The sequence below is a fragment of the Monodon monoceros genome, unplaced genomic scaffold, assembly GCF_005190385.1.
Source record: "Monodon monoceros isolate NGI ecotype Baffin Bay Population unplaced genomic scaffold, NGI_Narwhal_1 Super_Scaffold_5, whole genome shotgun sequence".
In the NCBI taxonomy this organism is placed as follows: Eukaryota; Metazoa; Chordata; class Mammalia; order Artiodactyla; family Monodontidae; genus Monodon; species Monodon monoceros.
Window position 1 is genome coordinate 38971638 of NW_021703782.1, and position 24732 is coordinate 38996369.

General features: G+C 34.1%; 1 protein-coding gene across 5 annotated transcripts in view; it reads right to left on the reverse strand.

The window, feature by feature from the left end:
* Nucleotides 1–660: 660 nt before the first annotated feature.
* IFT74 (intraflagellar transport 74) overlaps nucleotides 661–24732 on the reverse strand; it is a 78449-nt gene continuing 54377 nt past the window's right edge. For 2 of the 5 annotated variants that reach the window (XM_029203128.1, XM_029203129.1), the window contains 7 exons: nucleotides 18039–18092; nucleotides 16613–16710; nucleotides 15987–16113; nucleotides 6914–7077; nucleotides 5871–5996; nucleotides 2322–2382; nucleotides 661–965 (listed from right to left, as the gene is read on the reverse strand). In XM_029203128.1, the coding sequence (XP_029058961.1) occupies nucleotides 847–965; nucleotides 2322–2382; nucleotides 5871–5996; nucleotides 6914–7077; nucleotides 15987–16113; nucleotides 16613–16710; nucleotides 18039–18092 (749 nt within the window). In that variant the 3' untranslated portion in view covers nucleotides 661–846. Of the gene's footprint in view, nucleotides 966–2321; nucleotides 2383–5870; nucleotides 5997–6913; nucleotides 7078–15986; nucleotides 16114–16612; nucleotides 16711–18038; nucleotides 18093–22729; nucleotides 22920–24732 lie in introns of those variants that run through there. The other 3 variants (XR_003790814.1, XR_003790815.1, XM_029203130.1) reach the window with 3 other exon arrangements.

Here is a 24732-nt window from a genome sequence, read left to right on the forward strand (position 1 = left end):
GATACATCTTTAGTTACCATAATGTCTCCCAGATTCCTATAACACAATTCTACTCCTTCCACCTTCTCCTTTCAAATGTTCTAGCAATGCTTATAAATTAATCTACTTAAGTCCTCCTATAATACTAAAGAGTGAATGTATACTCCAGGGTGGAAATGAACAGCAGTAGCCATAGTCCAGAAGAGCCGGCCATAAGTACAACATTTCTTTTAAATTTCATGTTTTTCCTAGCAAATATTTACATGTGAGAAAGTATTTTAAAAATGCAAAGATTAAAAGTCTTAATTCGAAATCTTTAGGAATAACTGATATATAAAATATGATATATAAAATAAAAATATATATGTGACTTTATATATCTTAAAACACATCAAATATACCCTATTTGAGAAGTAAAGCTCAAAACTAAATATCTCCCTTCTATTCTCACTTTTTCTAGAAGCAAAAATTGGCAAGGTTGATAAGTGCTAAATCAGAATCATACTCCATACACCCCTCCTAGGCTTGACATATGAAAAGACGATCTCATGTGCTGCCATAGATGTATTATACCAACTAAATGAGTAACAATGGCCACTTTTTGTTTTTCTCCTGGTTCTTTGAGACATTTTATCACCCATGCAAAACAAATACAAGTATAAAAGGAGACGATACTTTTTTATAAGTAGACTATTTATTAAACTATTATACTATTTAAAATTTCACACTTCAAAGAGGCCACAAAAATTGTAACATTCAAAAATTTTAGGTAAAACTCTTCAAGGGTAAGCTATTATTTTTCAGCCGGCATGTATGAAGTTTAGCAGCAAAAGGATATTTCTATAGAGACTTGTAGTTGGTTCAGACTCAGTTTCTGCTCATGCTATGTAGAGCATCCATGATGGTTTTATTATACTCTGCAATCTGCTTGGTCACATTCTTCATAACTGGCCGGTAATCACTCTCTTGACTCTTGGTTGCTATGACTAATTACATGAGTTAAGGGGAAACAGTATCAAAACAAATATTAATCTAATTTTGTGACTCAGAAAGGACCCAAATTGTACTAGTATTTTTCTTATTGAAAACTGAAGATGGCACAAAAAAGCACAATTAGAATAGTTATTAAAAAAAACAGATTAAGCATCAATTGAAACCTAAAAGGCCAGGCAAAACTTGTTTCAAAAAAGTTCACCTATGGTATAAAATCTTTTTTAGAGTTAACATTTTATTCATCTCAATCTTAATCTGGTCATAGAACAACTCAATGTTTAGAAGAACTATGTCCTTTAGAGTACTACACAGGATTTCAGGCAAGTCTCTAGACTTCACTCTGTTTCAAAATCACCTACTTTATGTTGCACAAAACCAGAATTCTGGACTTTATCATACTGTGAATGGGAATCTTCTGCTTCTAAAATAAGTTGCACAACCACTGGGAATAAAGCCCTTAGAGCATCTCATCTGGAGGTAAGCTGGGGTCCATGCTGCCCTGAGCTGATGTTCAGTAGTGTCCTAGAGGAGAACCTATGCAACCAGTGAGTCAGGATCTAGTTCTCTAAGCAGAGATGTCCGTAAATAGGTCAAAAGGGGACTAGGAAACAACCTTTGGGGAAATGTTTCTTACAGCTCCACAATACTTGTCCTCAGCAGCTGCTTCCTTCTATGTCCATACAAAAAGACAAGCACGAAGACTGGATATAAGAACTATCTTGATAGAAATAAGATGGGACATAAGTACTATCTTGGTAGATGAAGCTGAATTGGCTGAAACACAGATGAGCTTGAAGGTCAAATTTCTCATGACACTACTTGGTTTATCCCTCCCTTTGCTGCCCAGATATCCAAGGTACAGCATTATAAATAACAACAAATGACTATACATACATGCATACATACATATACATATATATGGTTATATGTAATTCTCCCAACAACTCTATGAGAAGGAAGTATTAACTGTATTTGAGATGACAAAATTGAGGTTTAAACAATTAAGTAAACTGTCCAAAGTCCATAACCTATAAGTAGTAGAGTCAATATTTAAAATTAGATCTCCTGACTCTAAAACCTGTACACTTAATCACTATGCTGCACTATGGCTTTGTACAGTCTGCTTTCTATTAGTTTGGTGTACACACACACACACACACACACACACACACACACACACAAAATCATAGAATGGAAACTAAGTCTTATTCATTTATTTCCCACATAGTTTAGCCAGTGTTTTGTACATATTAGGTATTTGATGTTGAACTGAATTTCATTTCAGTCTTTAAAGAAATTCCTAAAAAAAACCACTCAGTCAAGCTCATTCGCAGTTTTTTAAAGGATACATTCTTTCATCACAAAATTATTTTGCTCATGGTGTTGCCACTTCCTCTCCAAATTTGTAAGCTAAAAACACAAAAGAAAAATGTTAACCAGTGCCCATATTCAAAACAATTATACACCCCTTTGAGACGATAAGAAAAAAAACACCCCCAATTTTAAATCTTTTCAACTCCCTGCATTTTATTGAGATAAAGCCATGATAGACAAAAAAGAAATTAAAAAAAATTAAATAACAGTAATACAATAATAAATACAATGCTGAACTTGACAACAGGTTTACTCTGTTTACTTTAATTGGAAATTATTTATTATACCAATGAACATACCAACTGAAAGACAATTTATGATTTTTCCCTTTCCTAAAAGAACTTAAAACAGAAGAATGGGACATGATAGGAATCTCTCCTTGAAACCTGAAGGTCTAATGCCACAAAAGTACTATATATTCTAATACTGCAAAGGTTCAGCTATATAGGAGAAACTTCCTTATTTCCAGGGCTAAATTTCCTGTCTAATTCCACAGGCTGTGATAAGAGCCGAGCTGCAGTGTGAAGATTATAAGAGGGCTGGTAAAAAGCTGGCACTGTTACAATAATTTCTGCATCAACAGGAAGCTAATGTGGATATTATATTGATGGTTGCTTCCTCCAAAGACAATTTTACTGTTATAGAATTAAATTGTTTTTCTGATTTAATTAACCTTGTAACTCTGGGTTATGGTCTTTCTTTTTTAAGATGCACATAGTTTTTTTCCTAAACAAAGGACAGTCCGAAAAATGAAACATTAAAATAATGTTCTGCCTGGACATTTCCAAGAAGTAATAATCATTTTTAAAAATCTGATAATTGAAACAGCATTATTAATATTTCTTTCTAATCTCATGTTAAAATTATTTTAAGGGCATAAGTTCAGCCTTAATGTAGCATCCATCCCATTGTTTCCTCCAAAGAGATAAATCTAGATATTAGGATGAATCATAACTAATTAATTATATGAACTGTATGTGCTGTGACTTAATGCTACTAAATCAGATCTAGCTTCCCCTGATAGAACCTTGAAGTTAAGATGGACTTAAGGAAGCAGTCAGCATTTTTTGACAATAAATCTCTAATAACCTTTTGCAAAGTCAAGTACCAAATTTTTCCTCTTTGTTTCATACAAAGGGGTGGCCTTATAATGCAGCAGACCCCTTAAGTGCTACATGAATAATGATATAAAAGCAACACTGTGTCAGATGGTCAAATTCCTTCTATATTATACATCTATTTCAGTTACTTGCCTTTAAAGCTCCAAGGATGTTATGAAGCACACATCTGTCTTTTTCTCCCTACAACTTATTTTACAAGTCTGTTGAGTTCTTTATATGTTTTGGATATTAACCCCTTATGAGACATATAACTTGCAAATATTTACTCCCATCCTGCTTTTTCATTTTGTTGTTTCATTTGCTATGTAGAAACTTTTTAGTTTGATGTGGACCCACTTATTTATTTCTGCCTCTGTCGTTTGTGCTTTTCGTGTTATAATAAAAAACTTGTTGCCGAGACTAACGTCAAGGAGCTTTTCCCCTATGATTTCTAGGAGTTTTACAGTTTGTTCCAATATAAATGTGTTTAAATGATTTCAAATCAATAACCACTCAAAAAAAAAAAAGGTCTATTGTATAAATTACCGATCTCAAAAGCCAGTTTTTGAGTAAATAACTGCAAAAGATAGGGAGACCAGGATGTGATTCAAACAGTTGAGATTCACAAAAGGCAACAAATAATACAGAGAAGCATTGTAAGTTGTGGTTTATGTTACAAATTCCTGTACGTGGGGTTACAAATAAGATTAGTCCTTAATGTGGGAATAAATGAGGTAGCCGCTGACTGGCTCTAAGAAATTGTGTTTGTCAAATGTTTTCCTCTTTAAATCATCCATTCAGTGGAAGAGGAGGGCCAAAAATCCATATGAAATATCAGTATTTTTTCCTATGAACCATAAGACAATGGCCTCATAAACTTTTTCTTATGTTTCTTCTCCAGTATCCATTCCCACTCTAAACAGACTAGGATAATTTTGCTATTCACAAGTCTATATCCAGGCCTGTATATTACAAAGTAGAGACAGAGTAACTGACGAATAAATTTGAAGTATGTAAATTAGTGACTTCTAAGTTTTTAGTAGTTGTGGCAAACTCTGATGAGAGTCCACCCCTTTCAAGAAGAATATAAGGTTTGTCTTTTTTTTAAATGGTATATCCACACAATGAAATAGCTGATGCCATAAAAATATCATCAAAAAAAGCGCTTGAAAACACTTAAGAAAACAATTGCTTAAAGAGCATATGCATAGAATGATTTCATTATTTGTAAAAAACAATATAATTAAGGGTGTATAACTGCAAAGGAAAAAAAATTTACAAGGATATTATATCAAAATGTTAATGATGGTTGTCTATCATCATCATCATATTACTACACGAAGGAACAAAAAATTTAATGCATTTAGCATTAATAAATCATAGTTGCAAATTGCTAATGTAGATAATTAGATGTGAGAATGACCAACCTTTATCAGACCACAATTACTGATTTTATCTATGACACGCATGCTTCATTTAATCCTCCAACAAATACTTATTGAACACCTATTATGTGCCAACCACTAGCACGGTGCTGGGAAGAAAGTGAGGGAAAGAGACATCATTTCTGCCCTTAGAAAGAGCTCTCAATGTAGAAGACCTTAGACCTTGTTCAGGTAATTATCAACAGGATGAGTGATATGAAAAGGGGGCTTGTCTATGCATCCTGTGTAATAATCAGAGATGTAAATAAAGAAATTCAAGAACATCACTGCTCTTTATAGCATTATTTGAATAGTTTGAAACCAAGAAATAACCTAAATGTCCAACAATTTGGAATTGACTCAGTAAATTATGCTATATCCATATAGTCAAATATTATATAGAATCATATTTTTACAAAATCTACTGACAAGGGAAAGTATTTATGATGTATAGTTAATAATGAAAAACAAGTTTCCAAAGAATAGGTACAATATGGTACCATTTCTATAAATATACAGAAATAAATGTGTACGTATGTACATGTATAAACTAAGTGTACACATAACATAGAAATATAGACTAGAAATATCTGTCTTCATATACACAGAATCATCTCCTGGGTGGTGGGATATTAGTCATTACGGCTCATTTTTGTTATCTGCAGCATTTATGTATTAGCAAAGTTTCTGCATTAAAAACACTTTACTTTTGAAATTTTTAAAAGCCATTACTATAATGGCTGTGCCCAGAACAGTGCCTAGCATAGAGTTGGCCTTCGATATAAGTTTACAGAAGTCAGGAAAGCAGGAGTAAATTCATTCTGAGTGGAGACTATACAGAATCTAGTTATCTTCAAAGCCAGAAAATCTGGAAGGTAAATAAAGCAGGTGAAAAAAAAAAAAGGAATGGATTGCTTTGGGAGTGAAAATATAGATCAAGAGAACAGGCCAGATAGCCTAAAAACAGAAATGAATTTCAGTCTTTTTTTTTTCTTTTTACCTGAGAATGTGTCTCGTTTTCTTGCAATTGTGTTTTTAGTGTCTCATATTCTGTGTTTAGTTTCTGAATTAGTTTTTTAAAGGCATTTCTGCGGGTTGATAATACTGTTCTCTCCTGATGCAATTTCTAGATAGATCCAAACAGAAGTAAATAACAGGCTTTAGCAGATACCTAGTAAACCAATATAAACAGCATTTGACTTAAACAATTTCAATAATATTCTGATAAAATTCTACCAAGGCTATAATTACTCTAAAACCTATTTGTAAAAATATGCTTTTAATTATAATAAGCTAAATTAATATTAACTATATTAATAATAACATATTAGGGCTGTCATATGTGTTTGTACTCCACCAGATTTACTTTATTTTTAAATTTTTTTGTAAATTTATTTATTTAATTTATTTATTTTTGGCTGCATTGGGTCTTCCTTGCTGCGCGCGGGCTTTCTCTAGTTGCAGAGAGCGGGGGCTACTCTTTGTTGCGGTGCACGGGCTTCTCATTGCGGTGGCTTCTCTTGTTGCAGAGCACGGGCTCTAGGCGCGCGGGCTTCAGTAGTGGTGGCTTGCGGGCTCCAGAGCACAGGCTCAGTAGTTGTGGCGCACAGGCTTAGCTGCTCTGCGGCATGTGGGATCTTCACTGATCAGGGCTCAAACCTGTGTCCCCTGTATTGGCAGGCGGATTCTTAACCACTGCACCACCAGGGAAGCCCCAGATTTACTTTAAATTAATGTAAATGGCAATGAAAAGCCACTGAGAAGTCTTAAGTACAGAAATATCGTAATCAAATTTGCATTTAACAAAGTTTATATTTGAAGTGCACTATTACTTGCTTTTCAATGTTTGTCTTTTGTTTTGAAACTTAAATCACTCTAAATTCCTACTATATATGTAAACTTCTTTATTTTTTCTTAGATTATATATCAAATAGTCAATTGAAAATAATAAATTTTATAAATTTTAAAAAATACATATATTATTGAATTTAATCAAGAAAAAAACAACTTGAATTACAATTTCATAGAACTGTTACCATTTACCTTTTTCTTTTCTTCACCTGATGATTTTAAAGCTGGCAAATCATTATATGTTTCCAGATCAGTTATCATTTGCTTAATTTTGCTTTTTAGAGACTGTTGTTCCTCAGTCATTTTACTTTCCAGTAGCTCCATTTTTTGTAGATCCAACTGTAGACGCTGACTATCTGAAACGCAGGAAGATTCAAGGCCATAATTAGTCGAAATTTTATTCCTTACACAAAAGGAAATGCAATCATTAAAAATCATGCATTTTTTACAAGAGTATCTGCACAAGAAACATGCATTCACTGCAACTAGTGAGACAATACAAAGATAAATTTTTTAAAAATTACCCCCCAGGTAACCAACATAAACCGATGTATATTAATCACATTTGTCTCCATTCTCATACAAACACGTAAGAACACACATAGTTCTTTTTCTTACTTAATAATATATGAGATAAAGATTCATCATTTTTAATATGTGCATGACATATACACACAGTTATGTGGAGAAAAAAGCAAGTTATGAAACGTTATGAGCAAAATTTTATAAGTACATATATAGTCAGTTCTCATTATTTGTGGTAGTTATATTCCGAAAAGTCATTGTAAACACTGAGTTAGCAAATACTGAACTCCTATGGGAAATACAGGATTAGGTTTCTGTGAGTCTCTGGTCACGATACTTTTAACAACTTTGATGATACTTTTATCATCAAACTAATACATAACCTTGTTTTACGTATGTTTCTCTTTAAATATGTTATTTAATATATATTATTGATTTGTTAACATTGAACTCAAGGCCAACTTATGCCTCAGTGAAGCTTATCTAACTGACATATTTTCTCTGTAAGGCACATCACAGCCTTGCGCTTAGGAACACTAGCCAACACTTCAGCACTATACTTGGGAGCCATTTTAAATAGCAAAAGCACTAGCAAAAACACACAAAAGTGTGGTTAAAAAAAAAAGTGACATTAAATAATATACCATGAAAAGGATACTTGTTTATAGTATGAGAACTAATGCAGGAAGGCACAGTGCTGCCTTAATCAACCTCCACTGGCAACTCGAGCATTCAAATTTTTCAAATTTGAATTCCAATTTTTCACCTCTGCGTGTGTTCACAAATGACCATGAAAGTGCTGCAAATATGAATTTGGGGTTACAAATTAATTTCAGTGAGAGAGCAAGTATACAAACTCCATAAATAATGAAAACTGCCCGTGTGTGTGTGTATGTGTGTGCGCGATTCTTTCTTTCAAAAGTATTGAGCATCTACTATGTGCCAGGTGCTGAGGATATAATGGAAATCAACAGAGACATCATTGTTTTCACTCGAGGAGCTATATTCTAGAGGTTAAATTAGGAAATTAAATAAGCACTTACAGTAAACTGGATAACTACTATGAAAAGAGTAATACAGGATACCACAGAACATGTGGCATTGGTCAAAAGAATTCTCTGAAGACATGCCTTTTAACTAGGGCATTAAGGATTAGGAATCAACCACACAAAGGAAAAAGTGAGTGTTCCAGAGAAAATAATCAACATGTGCAAAAATGTCTAGAGGTAAGAAAGCATGAGGTAAAGTCTAAAAGTCTAGAGGTAAGAAAGCATGGTACCTTTGCGCAAATAAGAGAAGTATGACTAGAACCCAAAGTTCAAAGTGGATGGTGGTATGAGAGAAAACTGAAAAATTGAAGGATTTCAGTTCATGAAGGGCTTAAGTCAAGACAGGGAGTTGGGACTTTATGCTAAGGGCTATGGCAAGTCATCAATGAGTTTCAAATCAGAGAGTAACATAATTAAATTTTAGAAAGTTCTCTCTAGTTGCCATGTGGACAATTAATCGAAATAGCATAACTATGTGCAGGAAGACCAGTTAAGTGTTGATTCAGTGATCTAGGCAAGAAATCTTAGACTGGTGGGGATTTTTTTTTCATTAAACAATTTTAGGGACTTCCCTGGCAGTCCAGTGGTTAAGACTTCACCTTCCAGTGCAGGGGGTGCGGGTTAGATCCCTGGTCATGGAGCTAAGATCCCACATGCATTACGGCCAAAAAACCAAAACATAAAACAGAAGCAATATTGTAACAAATTCAATAAAGACTTTAAAAATGGTCCACATCAAAAAAAATCTTTAAAAAAACCCAGTATTTATTAAATAAATGCTTTCTATGTGCCAGGCAAATAGAAAGGCATGGGGAATATAGCAACGAACAAAGAACTTATATTCCAGTGGAAAAAGACTATATATATAAAATATACAGTTATGTCAGATAAAAATAAATGAAGAAACAGTGCAGGAGAGATCTGGAGGGACTCAAAAAAGATTAGGCATTTGGGATTAACAAAACAGGCAATCGACCGGATACAGTAGTTGAGCGAGAGAAAATGCGGAATCCCATTTCCAACTTGAATAAATGAGTGTATGGGAGGGTAGGCAGAGGGACGTATAAATTTTTGTCTGTTGGAGGGATTTATGATACACTGAAGTCGATTTAGGATTTGTTGAGTTTGAGATACCTCAGAAACATCCAAACAGAGATAAGTAAAGATGTCCATATATGGAAATATGGGTCTAAAACCCAGAGGGAAAAATGTGAGCTCTGAAGATACAGATTCTGAAACCACCAGCATAGAGATGGCGCCTGAAGCAATGGGAGTGGTTCAAATCATCAACAGAAAAGGATTCATGACTGCACCTATAAGAATACCAAATTTTTAAAGAATAAGTTAACATGAAGGATCCATATAGAATAAGAAATGACCAAAGAAATAAGAGAAAAATCAGAAGTCATGGGGAAAAGATATTTCAAGAATAAAGAAGTGGTTTGTAGTACAGAATATTACTTAGAGATTAAAAGAAAAAGATGGCAAAATATGTGTTGAATTTACTGACCAGGAGAACTGGATGTATCTTCTGAGAATACATTTCACAGAAAGAAATGGAATCAAGAGTAAGAGGAAGGTTTTAAGAAATTTGACTGTGAAACCTTTGAAAGAGAGGGATAATAGCTGGGCAGAGAATACTCGGAAAAGGCTTTTTATTTTTTTCCAAGATGTGATAAAATATGGAAAAAAGACTAAAAAGATACCAAAATTTTAATAGTAATAAACTTTTGATAGTGGGATTGTATTTTTAGTTTTTATTTATGCTTGCTTATATCTCCTAAATCCTCTATAATGAATATGAATTCCATTTATAATCAGAAAACAGTATTTTTAAAAATATTCCATTCTGGTAGGATTATATAATACCTACCTTCTCTATTTCAGAGACTTCTTAACTTTGTGATGCTGGCTTTAAAGGTCTCTTTTTTAAAGAGAAAGAAAGGTTTAAGAGGAAACCAACATTACTGAGAACCTGGAATGTGCCTGGCTTTATATATTATCTGATTTACTTTTCGTAATAGCCCTGGGCGAGGGTAAATTTTATTATATGAGGAAACTAAAGCTTAGAAAGGTAATTACTGCCCAAGGTCAACAGCCAGTCAAGCTTTGGTGCTGAGTGATATTGTTATCACCTTTATGAAAGGTTCATATTTTACAATAGCAAATGTTACTTTATGATCCAAAGATGCCTCAATGAGCAACAGTGAGTTGTGGGAAGAGGAACAGTTAACACTTGGTCAGTTTTGCTACTTCAGGCTTCTTTCCCCAGGCTCCATCCTTTATTCTGCTTTCCTTATAGATACCAAAATAAAATCTGATTTCAGCTAACTCAAAAACAGATACTAAAATGGAACTGAAATATATATCCTGTATATTTAGATGAAGAAATCTGGATTCAAACGTGCCTTGGCCAGTTTCTTCTCTTCTGTGTTCCCAGGGATAGGCATGGGAATAACCCAATACATCCTGTAGCTACTTATTTGTAGAGGCATACAGTGATGCACTGTCATAACATTTTACGTTCACTTTTCCTCTAGCTTAAAGTAGGAATATGAATACCCTCAAAAAAATAGTGGTATTTCAGAGTGTCAAAAGCCAAATATGAACATCTTCCTTAAATTACTCAGATTTAGGGGTAGAAGATTTTTATATTAAAGTAACGTATTTCAGAGTAAAATACAAAATTCACAATGATTTTTATAATAAAATTTAATCTCATAGTGGGATATATTGTACCCTGTGTATACATAATATTTTTCTCTGGCTCCTTTTATTGTTTTCTCTTTATTGCTGCATTTCAGCAGTCCGATGATGATGTGCTTAGGTAAGGAATTTTTACATTAACCCTGTTTGGGGTTCAAAGAGCTTCTTAGATCTGTACAATTAAGTTTTTCATCAAATTTTCAGCCATTATTTCAACTATCTTTTCTCCCCCATTCTCTGTCCCTCCTCTCCTTCTGGGACTCCAATTACATGTAAATTAGACTGCTTGAAACTGTCCCACAGGTCATTTAGGCTCTGTTCATTCTTTTTTCTTCTTCAGATTAGATAATTTCTATTTATTTATCTTTAAGTTCACTGATTCTTTTTTTCTGCTGTCTTCAATCTTCTATTCAGGTCAGTGAATTTTTCATTTTAGTTATATTTTCAACTCTAGAATTTTCACCTGGTTCTTCTTTGTAATTTCCATTTCTTTGTGGGATTCTCCAATCTGTTCATTTTTTATGATTTTATTTTCCCTCAAGCCCTTAAATATGTTTATAAACTTTTAAAGTCCTTTTTCTTTTCATTTCAACATCTGGATTATCTCAGGTTCAGTGTGTAGTGACTGCCTTTCCCCTTGGCCCACATTTTCTTCTTTCTTCATTTTTACTAAATGTAAATTTAGTAAATTTACATTTAGTAAATTTACTAAATGTAAATTTTTATGGTATAATGGACATTTTAAATGACATGTTGTAGAGACTTTGCATTCTGCTCCTTTGAAAAGTGCTGATATATATTATAAATAAGCAATTAACTTTGCTGAACTAAATAAATCTCTAAACTTTTCTCCTTTGGAGTGGGTAGCATCTTAAATCTCTGTACTCAGTTCTTTCAACTTCTAGCTGCTGCTTTTTCCTAGGTCCCATAAAGCCTACTCAATGCATACACATTTCAGTAGTCAGATTAGGATTTGGTTAGAGTTTATACATAGATTTTTGGCACTCCTTCTTACCAGGATGTCTCTCTTATACAGGGCAGGCAATGAGTAAGTTGGTTTCTTCATGTAAGATTTAGCAAAATTTACTTGGACTTAATAAACTTAAGTTTTATTACCTATAAAGATTCTCTAATGGAAAAATCAATACAAAGCTGCTAATTATTAAACCTTCCTCTTCTACCTATGAAATCAGAGAGATTAAAATATACCTGGAAGGTGACATTATAATAAAAATGTCATGTTCAAGAATCGAGCAACTCTCTACTTACGAATATAACAAAAATCACATAGAGTATAAAATACCGAATAGTAAAAAAAAAAAAGCTTCAAAAGACATTGATTTAAGAAAGGAGGTTGTTACCAACCAAATTTGTCCTAAGTTGGTATAATTAAATGTGAACATTTCCTTCTGTCTCTTTAAAGAGTCTTAAGACTCAACCACATTGACTACATGTTATTTTAAAAGATATATCAATATATGGACTGAAATGTTGAGAGGGTTTTGTTTTATTGGATTAATATTTCTACTAGGGGTGGAAATAGTTAAGTTGAGAATCAAAGTGCTGAATCAAAGTCACTGAATCTTATGGTGTTTCAATGCTCTAAATAGGAAATGTACTTACTTTGTATATTTTGGCTGTTCGGTGAAAAGTTATATAAACCTAACTACAAGTTTAATTTAAAGATATATTAGGGAAATACATTTTTAAACTATATATACTGCTTTTTCTAGAGAAAAGGAGAAAACGGTTGGTTGGTACAGGGTAAAGTTTATCTTCCTTTAACCGCAGGACCCCATGAAAAGCTAAAAGCTTCTCCAAGAGAAGAGACAGGAAGAGGATGCAGACTAGTTCCTTCTGATATGCTATGAAGTTGCAAAGTTTACCAAGTAGTGTGTACATAGTAGCAAAATCTCAGAAGGAACCACTTTGACCTGGGGAAATGTTCCTGAAATATTCTGCCCTCAGCGCATTTGTTTATTCCCTGGAGTTTCCTTTCCAAAAATATAAATAAAAACTATTGCTGACAGGTTCCTTGTCTCTTTACTCATGCAGTTTATCAGTGTATCTTAACCTTCTTTTTTTTCATTACTGTCCCCCTAAGGAGCCTTTTGTAGACTATTGTTTTCCCAGTCACCCCCCATGAATTTTTTATATTACAGATGTATATCTGTTTATGTACAGTGACCTTTTGGAGGGCCACACACCTTTATAGTTAGTATCTAAAATTTTTTTTACCCTCCCCCCAAGAAGTAATTTTGCCCCCTTGGGAGTGATATTGCTCCATTAAGAAGCACAGAGTACACTAAGAAAATCAGGTGAGTTCCAATTTTAACTTCAAGGGTCAAATGGAGGCAGTTCACAAAACGGGAATGTAAAATTCATTATCTCTGAAAGATGAACCAGAATATTATAAACCTCTTATGGTGATTTCCAGATAGAAAAAGTTTCTTGTGGGGGATGGTATTAAGAGAGGAAAAACAATTTATATGCTTGGCTTAAATTAACACTTAAAAATAACTGACTAAATGAAATTAATTGTAGGGGGTCAGATAATTCAAACTTTAAAAGGGAAACTTTCAGTAAAATCCTTATCATAGTAACAAACCAGATTTTTATCTCCATTGAAGCCAGTTCTCATTCTTTTTTAATTCTACATCTCTGGAGAAGACTAGGTTTTTAAAAGAAATGTAAACACAAAGTATAAAAGTATGAAAGGAATACAAAGTCCTGATTATTGAATTCATTTCCTGGTATTGATATTTACCCTTTTAAAAAATGTATGTTTCTCGACAGCCATTATACAAAGGTAGCTTAAAGGAGGCAAAAACTTGTTGAATTAATATTGACCTTAGAAAATGAAAAATTTAAAACTATGGTCTAAAACACAAATCAGAAGTTTCTTAGATGAAATAATTAAACATAAAATTCTTCAGCTTATAGAAAAAAGAAAATAAAGATGTAAAAACACTCATAGTTGTATACATCCAAAATAATTGAAAATGGGATCTTGAAGAGATATTCGCACACTTATGTTCACTGCAGCAGGATTTCACAATAGCCTAGAGGTGGAAATAACCTAAATGTCCACCAACAAATGAACGAATAATGAAAATGTGGTATGTACATACTACAGAATATTATTCAGCCTTAAAAATAAATCCTGTCACGTGTCACAACACAGATGAACCTTGAGGACATTATGATATGAACTAAACTGGTCACAAAAAGGCAAATATTGCCTGATCCCACTTATATGAGGTATCTAAAATAGTCAAACTTTTAGAAATATAAAGTAGAGTGTGGTTAGCAGGAGCTCAAGAGGAGGAAATGGGGAGCTGCTGTTCAATGGTATAAGTTTCAATTTTGCAAGATGAATATGTTCTAGAGATCTGTTGCATTAACAATGTGTAGATAGTTAACACTACTATACTGTACACTTACAGATAGGATGGTAAATTTCGTGTGTTTTTTATCGCAATTAAAAAAATACTCATAGTTAAACCAACAGTAGGTATAAATCAAATTTAGAATGCTCCACTTACGTGGAATATAATTCAGATATACAAATAAAACTATGGCAAACAAACTGTAAGCAAATCTGGGCAGATAAAATAAATGTACAGAATGACAATTTTCCACCTATATCATCAATTTAAATTCAACTGCATATTAATAGCGTTCAATATGCATTTATGGATTCACAATCCTTTATATAAAACTCCTAGGCAGTTGTGTTTTAGAATGTAGAATTCTTTGAATTTTAGAAAAGTAATATAGTGTATATACTGATTATTATATAACTCCCATGACAGGGTCTGAGGCAGCACCCGACATCAAGTAGATCAATATACTTCTGCAGCAAAAAGTATGAACAGTCACACTAGGTAGGATAATTAAAAAGCCTCATGTCAGTTCAGGTCAGGTTAGGTTTTGCTGTAAAGAGCTTTTTTAGATTTGGGGATTCCAGATAAAGGGATATTATGGAAACTATTCCATTTTGGGAATCTTTGAACATTTTTAAGTTAGCAAATAGCGTCTTCCTTCTCCATGATCTCACAAACTGCCAGAGTAATTTCCAGTAGATAAATAAACATAGCTAATTCAAAGTCACCATACACCATCATAGTTAGAATCCACCACTTCAAAAAACCAAAGACACTATACAAATTTTGACTTGACTTTATCCTAGGCTCTTTAAGCTCAATTATATTTGTTTCTAATCCCTACCTGCACTATCCAAATGGCAGCCACTAGCCACATATGACTTTTGAGCACTGGAATGTGTCCAGTTCAAATTGAGATGGGCTGTAACTGTAAAATCTCATTGATCATTTTATATTGACTACATGTTGAAATGATAATATTTTGAATACACTGGGTTAAATATAATATATTATTAAAATTCACCTGTCTCTTTTTATTTTTTTAATGTGGCTACTAGGCAATTCAAAATATATATGTGGCTGGCATTACATTTCTTTTGGACAATGCTACTCTAGTCTCATGTTAGTCATAATGGCTGAAACTATAATTAAAACATTACCACCTCTAGGATACCTCTCTCCTAACTACCCAAGACCACAGTGGATATGAGCCCTGTGCACGTCCATTGCTCCTTATCCTTCTATCTTAACACTGTTTCATTACACTTCAATTGTTTGTTTGTCATTCCACCAGACTGCAAGTTTCTTGAGGAAACAGACTGGATTTTTTTTTTTTAATCCCTGTATACTCAAGTTACAGCAAAGGCATAAAGCAAATACTCAATAAATGTTAAATGAGTGAGAATATCCCAATGAATTATTATTAAGTTGATATGAAAAGTCACAAAAAATTCTGAGCCTATGAATGACTGCAGCAATAGGCAGTCATAAATTATATCCTCAGTCTTTCAAAAAAAATCAAAGAGAATAACATTAGATTTTAAAAGTTCCAGTTTGTTACAGAAAAAAAGGATATTAAAATCTAGGTTGTTTCCTCACCTGAAGTCAGATTCCTAGCCGTACTTTGTGATTTCTGCATTTCAGTAGATTTAAAATTGAGATCATCCTGCATCATCTTCAGCTCTTGATTGGTGATAGAGGATATCTGTTTCATACGATTTATATTCTGTATTTGCAGAGACATAAAAGTGGAAAAAATTCCACTGATTTAACTTTCCAATAAAACTCTTGAAAATGCTGCTAAAGGACTGGATGTTTTGAAGGGGTATTCTTTTTTGAAATACATCATTCATTATATATATATTTTATAAAAGAATACAGTGAGATTCAAAGTGGTTTTCTCAATAAGGAGAGGTTAAATTAAAATTCAGAATTGTTTCTTTTACATTTGCTTTATTTTACTGTAGAAAAAATTCAACTATTCTATTTTAGGAACTGACTGGATTTTTAAAACACTTAGAATATTGAAAAGAGACCATGCATTTTTCCTCCTATGGTACCACACAATAGTAGCTGCTCAATAAATGTTTGTTGAGGAATCAAGATACTAATTAGGTATCCTGTACTCCTACATAATAGTGAACCACTGCAGTTTTTGAGTTGTATTTAGAAAGGTAATCACAGTAAAAATAATGAAGACACTAAGACAGGTACATGGTACTTACTCGACTACAGTGCTCCAAGAGTGCAACAATGTTGGCTTCTATCTGTGCCTTCCTTTCCAGTTCCTGGTTCTTAGTTTCCTCAAAAGTCTCAATAAAGGCTGCCAATTGAAAAATATGATGAGATGCTACTGTTGATATAGCTAAACACTACATAAGCTCTGATTTGTAGGTGTGAAAAGTACTTTTTAGAAATTCAAGGCAAATTTTAAACTATCACTGTTTAATTTTTTATTAACCCAAGGGTAATTAAACTACTCAATAAGAACATTTCTACATACTTTCAGGCTTTTAAAGTTTGTTACGACCTTAATATAAATAAACTAAAAATTTATAAATTCAGGCTCAGAAGTAACAGTCGATAAAATGGAGATGAGAATAAATCCTATGTTTTTAAACTAGGATCTCACTGATACACCTACAATTAACATCTATAATTAGCCACTAACTTTACTTCGGAAAATATTACTAACTACTTTTACCTGCAAATTGAGTATTTTATAATGCCAAATTAGTCTCAACTAAGCAAGTTTAGTAATTTATTGTTACAAATAAATATTCTAAGAAATCCTCCCTTTTCTTCTCTAACATAGAACTAGTACATAATTTGCTCTTACTTACATTCTTAAAATATTTCTATGGATCTTCCAAAAATTAACTTAAAATAATTTTACTATTAGCATGAAACAACAAATTAATTCTGAGATAATTTTTGGTACTTGCTGAGATTTAAAAGAAATCTTGGGATATCGTTAAGCCAGAGTTGGTAATTACTGCTTTATAACATGTTTCTATGAAGGTAACAATTGGCCTCAGGCCTATAAAAATGTCAGATTTTTAAAAAATAATAATTTAAAAAGGAAACCAGTAACCGTTAATATAGTCAATTTTGATAAACTTATGAATGTACAACATAAGTTTAAGTGAAGATCTATTTACAAAGTCAAATTCAGATTTTTTTTCAGATTTTTAAAAAAAGTGAATAAGAAGGTACAATAGAAGGCTACTAAAGCTTCAGTTAGTAATAGAACCAAGAAACAAAATCAGAGGTGAGGGCTAATAAATAATGAGATAAGTACTATGAAAAGCTTAAAAAAAGGTGAAAGATATTAAAGATGAAGCATGTGAAAGAGAACATTCAACAATCAATGAGTGGTCTAGACTATACAGACTATAAATGTACGTATTAGCTTTAGAATCTATCCCTAACATACAGTCATACACATACATACACATGTACAAAATCTTTCTAGAATTCTCTACCCATCTAAACTATGCTAGATATTTAGTAATACTTCAAGGCAAATGCTTTGAATGTCCACACTTCTGCACTATTATTAGTCATTATATCTTCTCAAAATGAGATCTCTGATTCAGTATAAATGAACAACTGAGAATATATTTTCACATCTATAAGATTATCACTTACTGTCCATATTTTCCTCCCTTTTTTTTAGCTCCTTGTACTTCTGATTCATTTCACCTATAAGAGATAAAAAATTTAACATTAGTTTCAAGAACTTAAGATACAGTACTCTAAATCAGAAATATCTCTTAGGTTCTCTAAATGCCATTAGTCATTAAATATTCAGTATTTTCAATTAGGTGAAATTCATTTACATTGACTTACACGGTCTTTCAAAACAGCTATATATATATGTATGTTTGACTATTTGGAAAGAACAATCCCCTGACTGGAAAGGACTGAAAGACTCTCCAATGGTTCTCTATTTCACTTCCAACTTGGAGCTATTCAACCTACGCATGCACACACTGGTGACGGGAAACATAAGCTCCCATGAAATTTCATTTCATCTCTGAATAGCTCATAACAGCAAACAAGATGGCAGGGTTACTTCCCTCACAGAGCTTAAAGTCTAGAGATTTAACAATTAAAATGTACTAAGTGCTATCATATGAGAGTAAAGGGTGCTATAGCAGCACACAGTAAGGACAATTAATCTAGTTCGGGAATTCAGGAAATTTTCCTCTAAAGAAGTAATATTTAAGCTGCATTATAAAGAATGGATGAATAGGAGTTACTTGGTCAAAATATAGAAGGAGTTGAAAGTCAAAGCATTATAAGTACAGAAATATGAAAGTGAGGATGAATATGGTAGCACAGAAAACCGAAAGAGTTCTGAGGCAGAGAATGTGAAGTGAAAAAGTGGCACAAAGATGAGGCAGGTTATGAGAGACCTTATAAGACACATGTTATAAAAGTTTGGATTCTTTCCTAAGGGCAAAGATTACTGAAGAATTTTAAGCAGAGGAATAAAATTATCAACTTGCATTTCTGATCTGGAGAATAAAAGAGAAGTAAGAGTGGAGGCAATAAGACCAGTTAGGAGGTTGTCAAAGTAATCCAAATGAAAGAGGAAGACTGCCTCGTGGCAATTAGGATGTAAGGTAGAGGATTTTCATTTGAGACATTTAAGAGCCAGAGTGAGGTGAGGATTTTGGTAGGGTCAGAGGGGGAGAAGTCAAGTATGACTTCCAGGTTTCTGGCTTGGGTAATCGAGGACATTGTGGTACTGAAAAATAAATAAATAAAAAGAAAATTGAGGAAGAAACTGCCATGTTGCACTTAATATATGTAAAAGACATGATTAAAAGGGCAAAAATCCATGGCCCGTACAGATGGATGAAATTGGACACTTTAGCTGCATAAAGGGACCATTAGTAGAGGTGGATCATGATTATTTTAGAAAAACAGGATTTTCAGTGTAACAGAAATTGAGATTTGGAGGCCCAGGGCTATTTTCCTGAACTAGTGAGATGGCTGCAGTCCTGTGCTCCCAGGGCCCCAGGTAGAGAAAGCAGAATAAATTTGTGCTTGATCCAATCTGTACAGTTTCTTCATTAAAGTCAGTTAGATCTTAGCATTCTAGAGAAACAAAGGAAGCTTACTAAGACAATGCCCAGCAAAGATGGAGAGAATAAGAGATTCCTAAGGGTGTTCCTGGTAAGAAGCTGGCATTTAGAAGGACTTTAGGAAGAAGAGTTCTAAGAAAACGGGGGAGCCAATAGTTAGAGTCCAGAGGCTAAAACCCATTGGTCAGCCTGTGTTCTATATATCCTCCTATAAGCGCTACGGTTTTGCCAAGTACCGGCTAGAGCAGCAATAACATTAGGGAGTGGAGGTAGATAGTCAGAATACAGCCCCTAATTACACGGAGGCTATGGACTTCCACTTGTATACTTGCTTGGGTGGGAAGTGAGTTACGAGTACACAAAGGTGATGGCAAAGTCAGAGAACCAGGTCAGCAGACAGCTTTTCTGCTTTCTGGTCTGAAAACATTTTTCCCAAATTCACTGAGGACAATCCCTATACAGAGAAAACCTTGTCAAGGTCCCCACCACCAGTACTCATAGTAAAAAGCTGAAAGCTACTGTACAAGGATGGTAAATACCCAGAGGTCATGAATTCCCAGCCAGTGAACACTCAGAACAAATGGGAAACATTTGGTTCACTCTAAGACTTTGGATGCATTAACAACTTTACTGATCAGTTCAGATGATCAACAATGGTCTCAGAGCATACTGATGCAGCATGATTAGTTGTAAGGGGAAGGGGAGAGATCTTTTTGTTTCACTAATAACAAAGTTTGTATATGATTAAGTTTTTTTGAAAAATACACTATAGACAGATTAAGATTAGCCCTATAATGATGTTACCATTCAGTAATTTATGGCAATAGTTTTTTGGATGGGAAGCAAAGAGAAAGAATATGAGCTTGCAGCATACATGATCTGGAATATCCTCACAGGAGGCTTACATGCTCGTAAATATTATATAACATATGTGAAGTAGCAGGAAAGCTAGTATCTGCTGAATCTGCCATGGCCTAGGTTTCTAAAAAAGTCCTAGTTCCTTGTGTGGCTGTCTGAGAAGTTGTCCTCTTGGGAGATTGATCAGGCATTAAGGGATTAAGAAGAAGGCCTGCATCCTAGGCTTTATAGGCATTTAACTACCATCTTATCTTTCCTCTTCTAAACTTAAGAGAATTTCCTACACATGCTGTTTCCAGCTCCTCATCTTGCTATTAGACCTTACGACACTGCAATGAGGCTTCTCCTCCTGACATTCCAATGAAATTGTTCACAGTAAGATTATATGACTCCTTAATTATCAAATCCAAGGGGCAGTTTCAAGTTATCTTACTCTGTAATATTTGACACTATTGATACATCCTTTCTTCTTCCAATTTTTTTTCCGCTTATGTTTTTTGTTGCTTGGGGGTTGGGCTTTTCTGGTTTTTCTTACTCTCAGATTATTCCTTCTTTGTCTTCTCTTCGTAACTTTCCCTTTCTTCATTTAAATTCTGGATTCTGCTCTTCATTGACTTCTAATGCTACATTATATCCAAGGAAATCCCACTCATTCTTGTGGTTTAAAAACTCTTAAATTTGACCTTTTTCCTAATTTTCAGATTGTTTTATCCAATTGTTTACTACATATATTCATGTGGGCACGTTTCATGACATCCTAATACACAGCCTATCCATAATTAAATGCATCAGTCTTCCCCCTCAAAGTCTGTACCCCTCTGTATTGCCTATTATGTTTGAAAGCCCTTCACCATACACTTACCATCCAAGTCAGAAACCTGGGAGATTCCTCCCTCCTTCTCCCCTCAAATCCATGCTCCAAGTTGCCATCAGATTGAGCTGGAAGACATATCTGGTCAATGTCTCCCAGCTATACAGCTGGCCAGCTGGATTAGTTAGGACAGAGCTCCCATATATCTTAGCAAATTCCCAAGCTTCATAAAACCTCCTCCCATATCACTGTTGCTAAAAAGAGAAGAGATCAGGGCCCTAGTGAACTCCTCTATTTTGTGATTTCTCAGTTGGTGGATTAATATCTGAGCTTCTCATGAGAGGCAATGTACAGATGTGGGCAGTCCTAAAGTAGGGTAAAATATAGGGCTTGTTACCAAATCTATCCTTAGATTTAATATTATAGGAGAGGACAAGGTCATAGACAGGGGAAGCTGATCAGTTATCACACTGGAGGTGCAAAGCAGGCCATAAAAAGGGTCTAATCATTTTAGAAAGATCAACAATGAAGAGACCAAAGGAGAGGGAAAAGGACACGTTCATAAAATGAGGGTTATTTTAGAGCTATCCTCAAACTCTGAGTATTTGATGTGATCATAGTTCTACATAATTTATTTCTTCCAAGTTTAGTGAGTACCTATTATGTGCCAGATACTATAATAGGTGCTGGGGATATCAAAATGAACAAGACAGTTGCCACTCTATCCTAGAAGGGTGTACAATCTGTTAGGTGAACAAAAGCAAAAAGTTACAATGCAACATAAGTACTGCAACTAAGCTATATATGAAGTACTATGATAACTAGATGGGTGAAAAGAGTTCAGGAGGCTTTTACATAGAAAGTATCACATCAGCAAGGCACTTTAACAGGTAACGGAGGAATTATAGAGATGAATAAGATATTTTCCTTCAAGAAATTTATGCTCTAGTAAGACAAGTACCCAAAAATTTCCACTATAAATTCAGGCCTCTTTCCCCTTACAAGGGGGAAAGAAGAAATGAGTACGGACTGTTACAAAAGACTTGGGATATTGTAGAAAGGACACTATTGCTTTTTGATACTCTCAGCTATAGCCAGCCAGTGGAGTAAGGGAACTAGGCTCTTCTTCCAGCACTAAAGGGCTGAGTACCACCATAACCACCTTTCTCCTCACTTGTCAGTAAGGTCATCTGACTCTTTTACCTCTCTATCATAAAATGTTCTCTTGAATCAAGGCTTAACAGAGCAATCTTGGCTTTTATACTCTGAGAAGCAGTTCTGACCCTGGAGAAGGGTCCAATCACCATTTTCCAGAACAGGTAGCTACCCTAATCTTCTCTCATGATCAGTGTACAACAAGGCACAAGCTAGTGACTCCTCTGGCTGCAAGGCTCCCAAGTCAGCAGACCTACTGATTTTAGAGGTGAAAAAGTAGCAGATAGGAAATAAAATTAGAGAGGAGGGGCAAAAATAAACACCAAGGTACTTTTGCTGGAAGGTAGGATTCTTTCCTTTCTAGCACTTGGGGTCCTTCTGAGGCAAGCTAAATATCCCGGTACCTTCGAGCGTTCAGTACCTTCAAGTGTTCCTTATGTGGCATAGTTTCAGTCTTGTTATCATTCTGTTCATTCTACTCTTACTCCAGTTCTTCTTCATTCCTTTTAAAGTATGATGCCAAGAAACAGGATTCCAAGCAGACTATCACTTCTCATAGTCCATATATTCATCTTTTGTTAATGCAATCTAGGATTCCAGCTGTTCTGGAGGCTGTATCACATGAATTCACATTGAGCAGTTATCTAAACCCCCTCTAACATTTTCACATATTTTAGTAAGATACAGCACTTTCTCCTCCCCCATTCCTGCTTCAATTTTAAGTAGTTTTGGAGTCCTATTAAACTTCATCTTTTTACATTCAGTCTCTCTCTCACCTACTTTTCGCACATCACTATAGCAGTAAGTGATAAACTAATATATCAAATATTGCTAAACTGGTATGCTAAAATGAGTACATATAAGTTTAATGTTTTAAACTAACTTTTAGCTTCAAGCTTCACCCAATTTATCAATTTTCATTCAACAAAATGTTTTAAATTTTGGCAGGAAAGTTTCTTTACAGCTATGCAGACAACGTCTGATTATTCCATCTACTAGAGGCATTTAAAATATATACAATAAAAATTCTCTAAATATGTAAAAGTTAAATTATTGCCTAAAGCCTCACCATTTCTAAAGAAAATAAAAAGGACTATGAAGAAGTTTGTTTCAACAGAGTAATGTCCATAAAGTCAGATGGTATAATGAGTAATCCTTGGCCTGTACACTAAACACAATGTAAGTTCTTAATTATTTCCTAAAGCAGTGGTTATCAAACTTTAGCATGCATCGGAATCATCAGGAGGGTTTGTTGAAACACAATTTGCTAAGCCCTATTCCCAAGGTTTCATGTTTAGTAGGTCTGGGGTAGAGTCCAAGAAGTTTTATTTCTAACAAGTTTCAGATGGTGCTGAAGTGCCTGGTCTGAAGATAATACCACCATACGAATAAATAGTTTAACCAATCCCCAAATTGAACAATAAGTAATGATTCATTCTTCTTCATTGTATGTATATTGAGAAGCTACAAAACAGCAATGTAAAGATGCCATTTGAAACTCAGATACCAGCTGATAAACTAAATATATTATCTTGTACATCCTGGGGAAAATACTTTCCAAATATGTTTTGGGAAAATCTCCAGGAAAGTTATTAAAGTTTCAGCTTATAAATTAATAGCATTACATATGGTCACCTTATCTTTGATAAAGGAGGCAAGAATATACAATGGAGAAAAGAAAGCCTCTTCAATAAGTGGTACTGGGCAAACTGGACAGCTTCATGTAAAAGAATGAAATTAGAACACTCCTTAACACCATACACAAAAATAAACTCAAAATGGATTAAAGACCTAAATATAAGGCCAGACACTATAAAACTCTTAGAGGAAAACATAGGCAGAACACTCTATGATATAGATCACAGCAAGATCCTTTCTGACCCACCTTCTAGAAAAATGGAAATAAAAACAAAAATATTTGCAAATGAAGCAACCGACAAAGGATTAAGCTCCAAAATTTAAGCAGCTTATGCAGCTCAATATCAAAAAAACAAACAACCCAATCCAAAAATGGGCAGAAGACCTAAATAGACATTTCTCCAAAGAAGATATACAGATTGCCAACAAACACATGAAAGAATGCTCAACATCATTAATCATTAGAAATGCAAATCAAAACTACAATGAGATATCATCTCACACCTGTCAGAATGGCCATGATCAAAAAATCTACGAACAATAAATGCTGGAGAGGGTGTGGAGAAAAGGGAACCCTCATACACTATTGGTGGGAATGTAAATTGATACAGCCACTATGGAGAACAGTATGGAGGTTCCTTAAAAAACTAAAAATAGAACTACCATATGACCCAGCAATCCCACTACTGGGCATATATACCCTGAGAAAACCATAATTCAAAAGGAGTCATGTACCAAAATGTCCATTGCAGCTCTATTTACAATAGCCAGGACATGGAAGCAACCT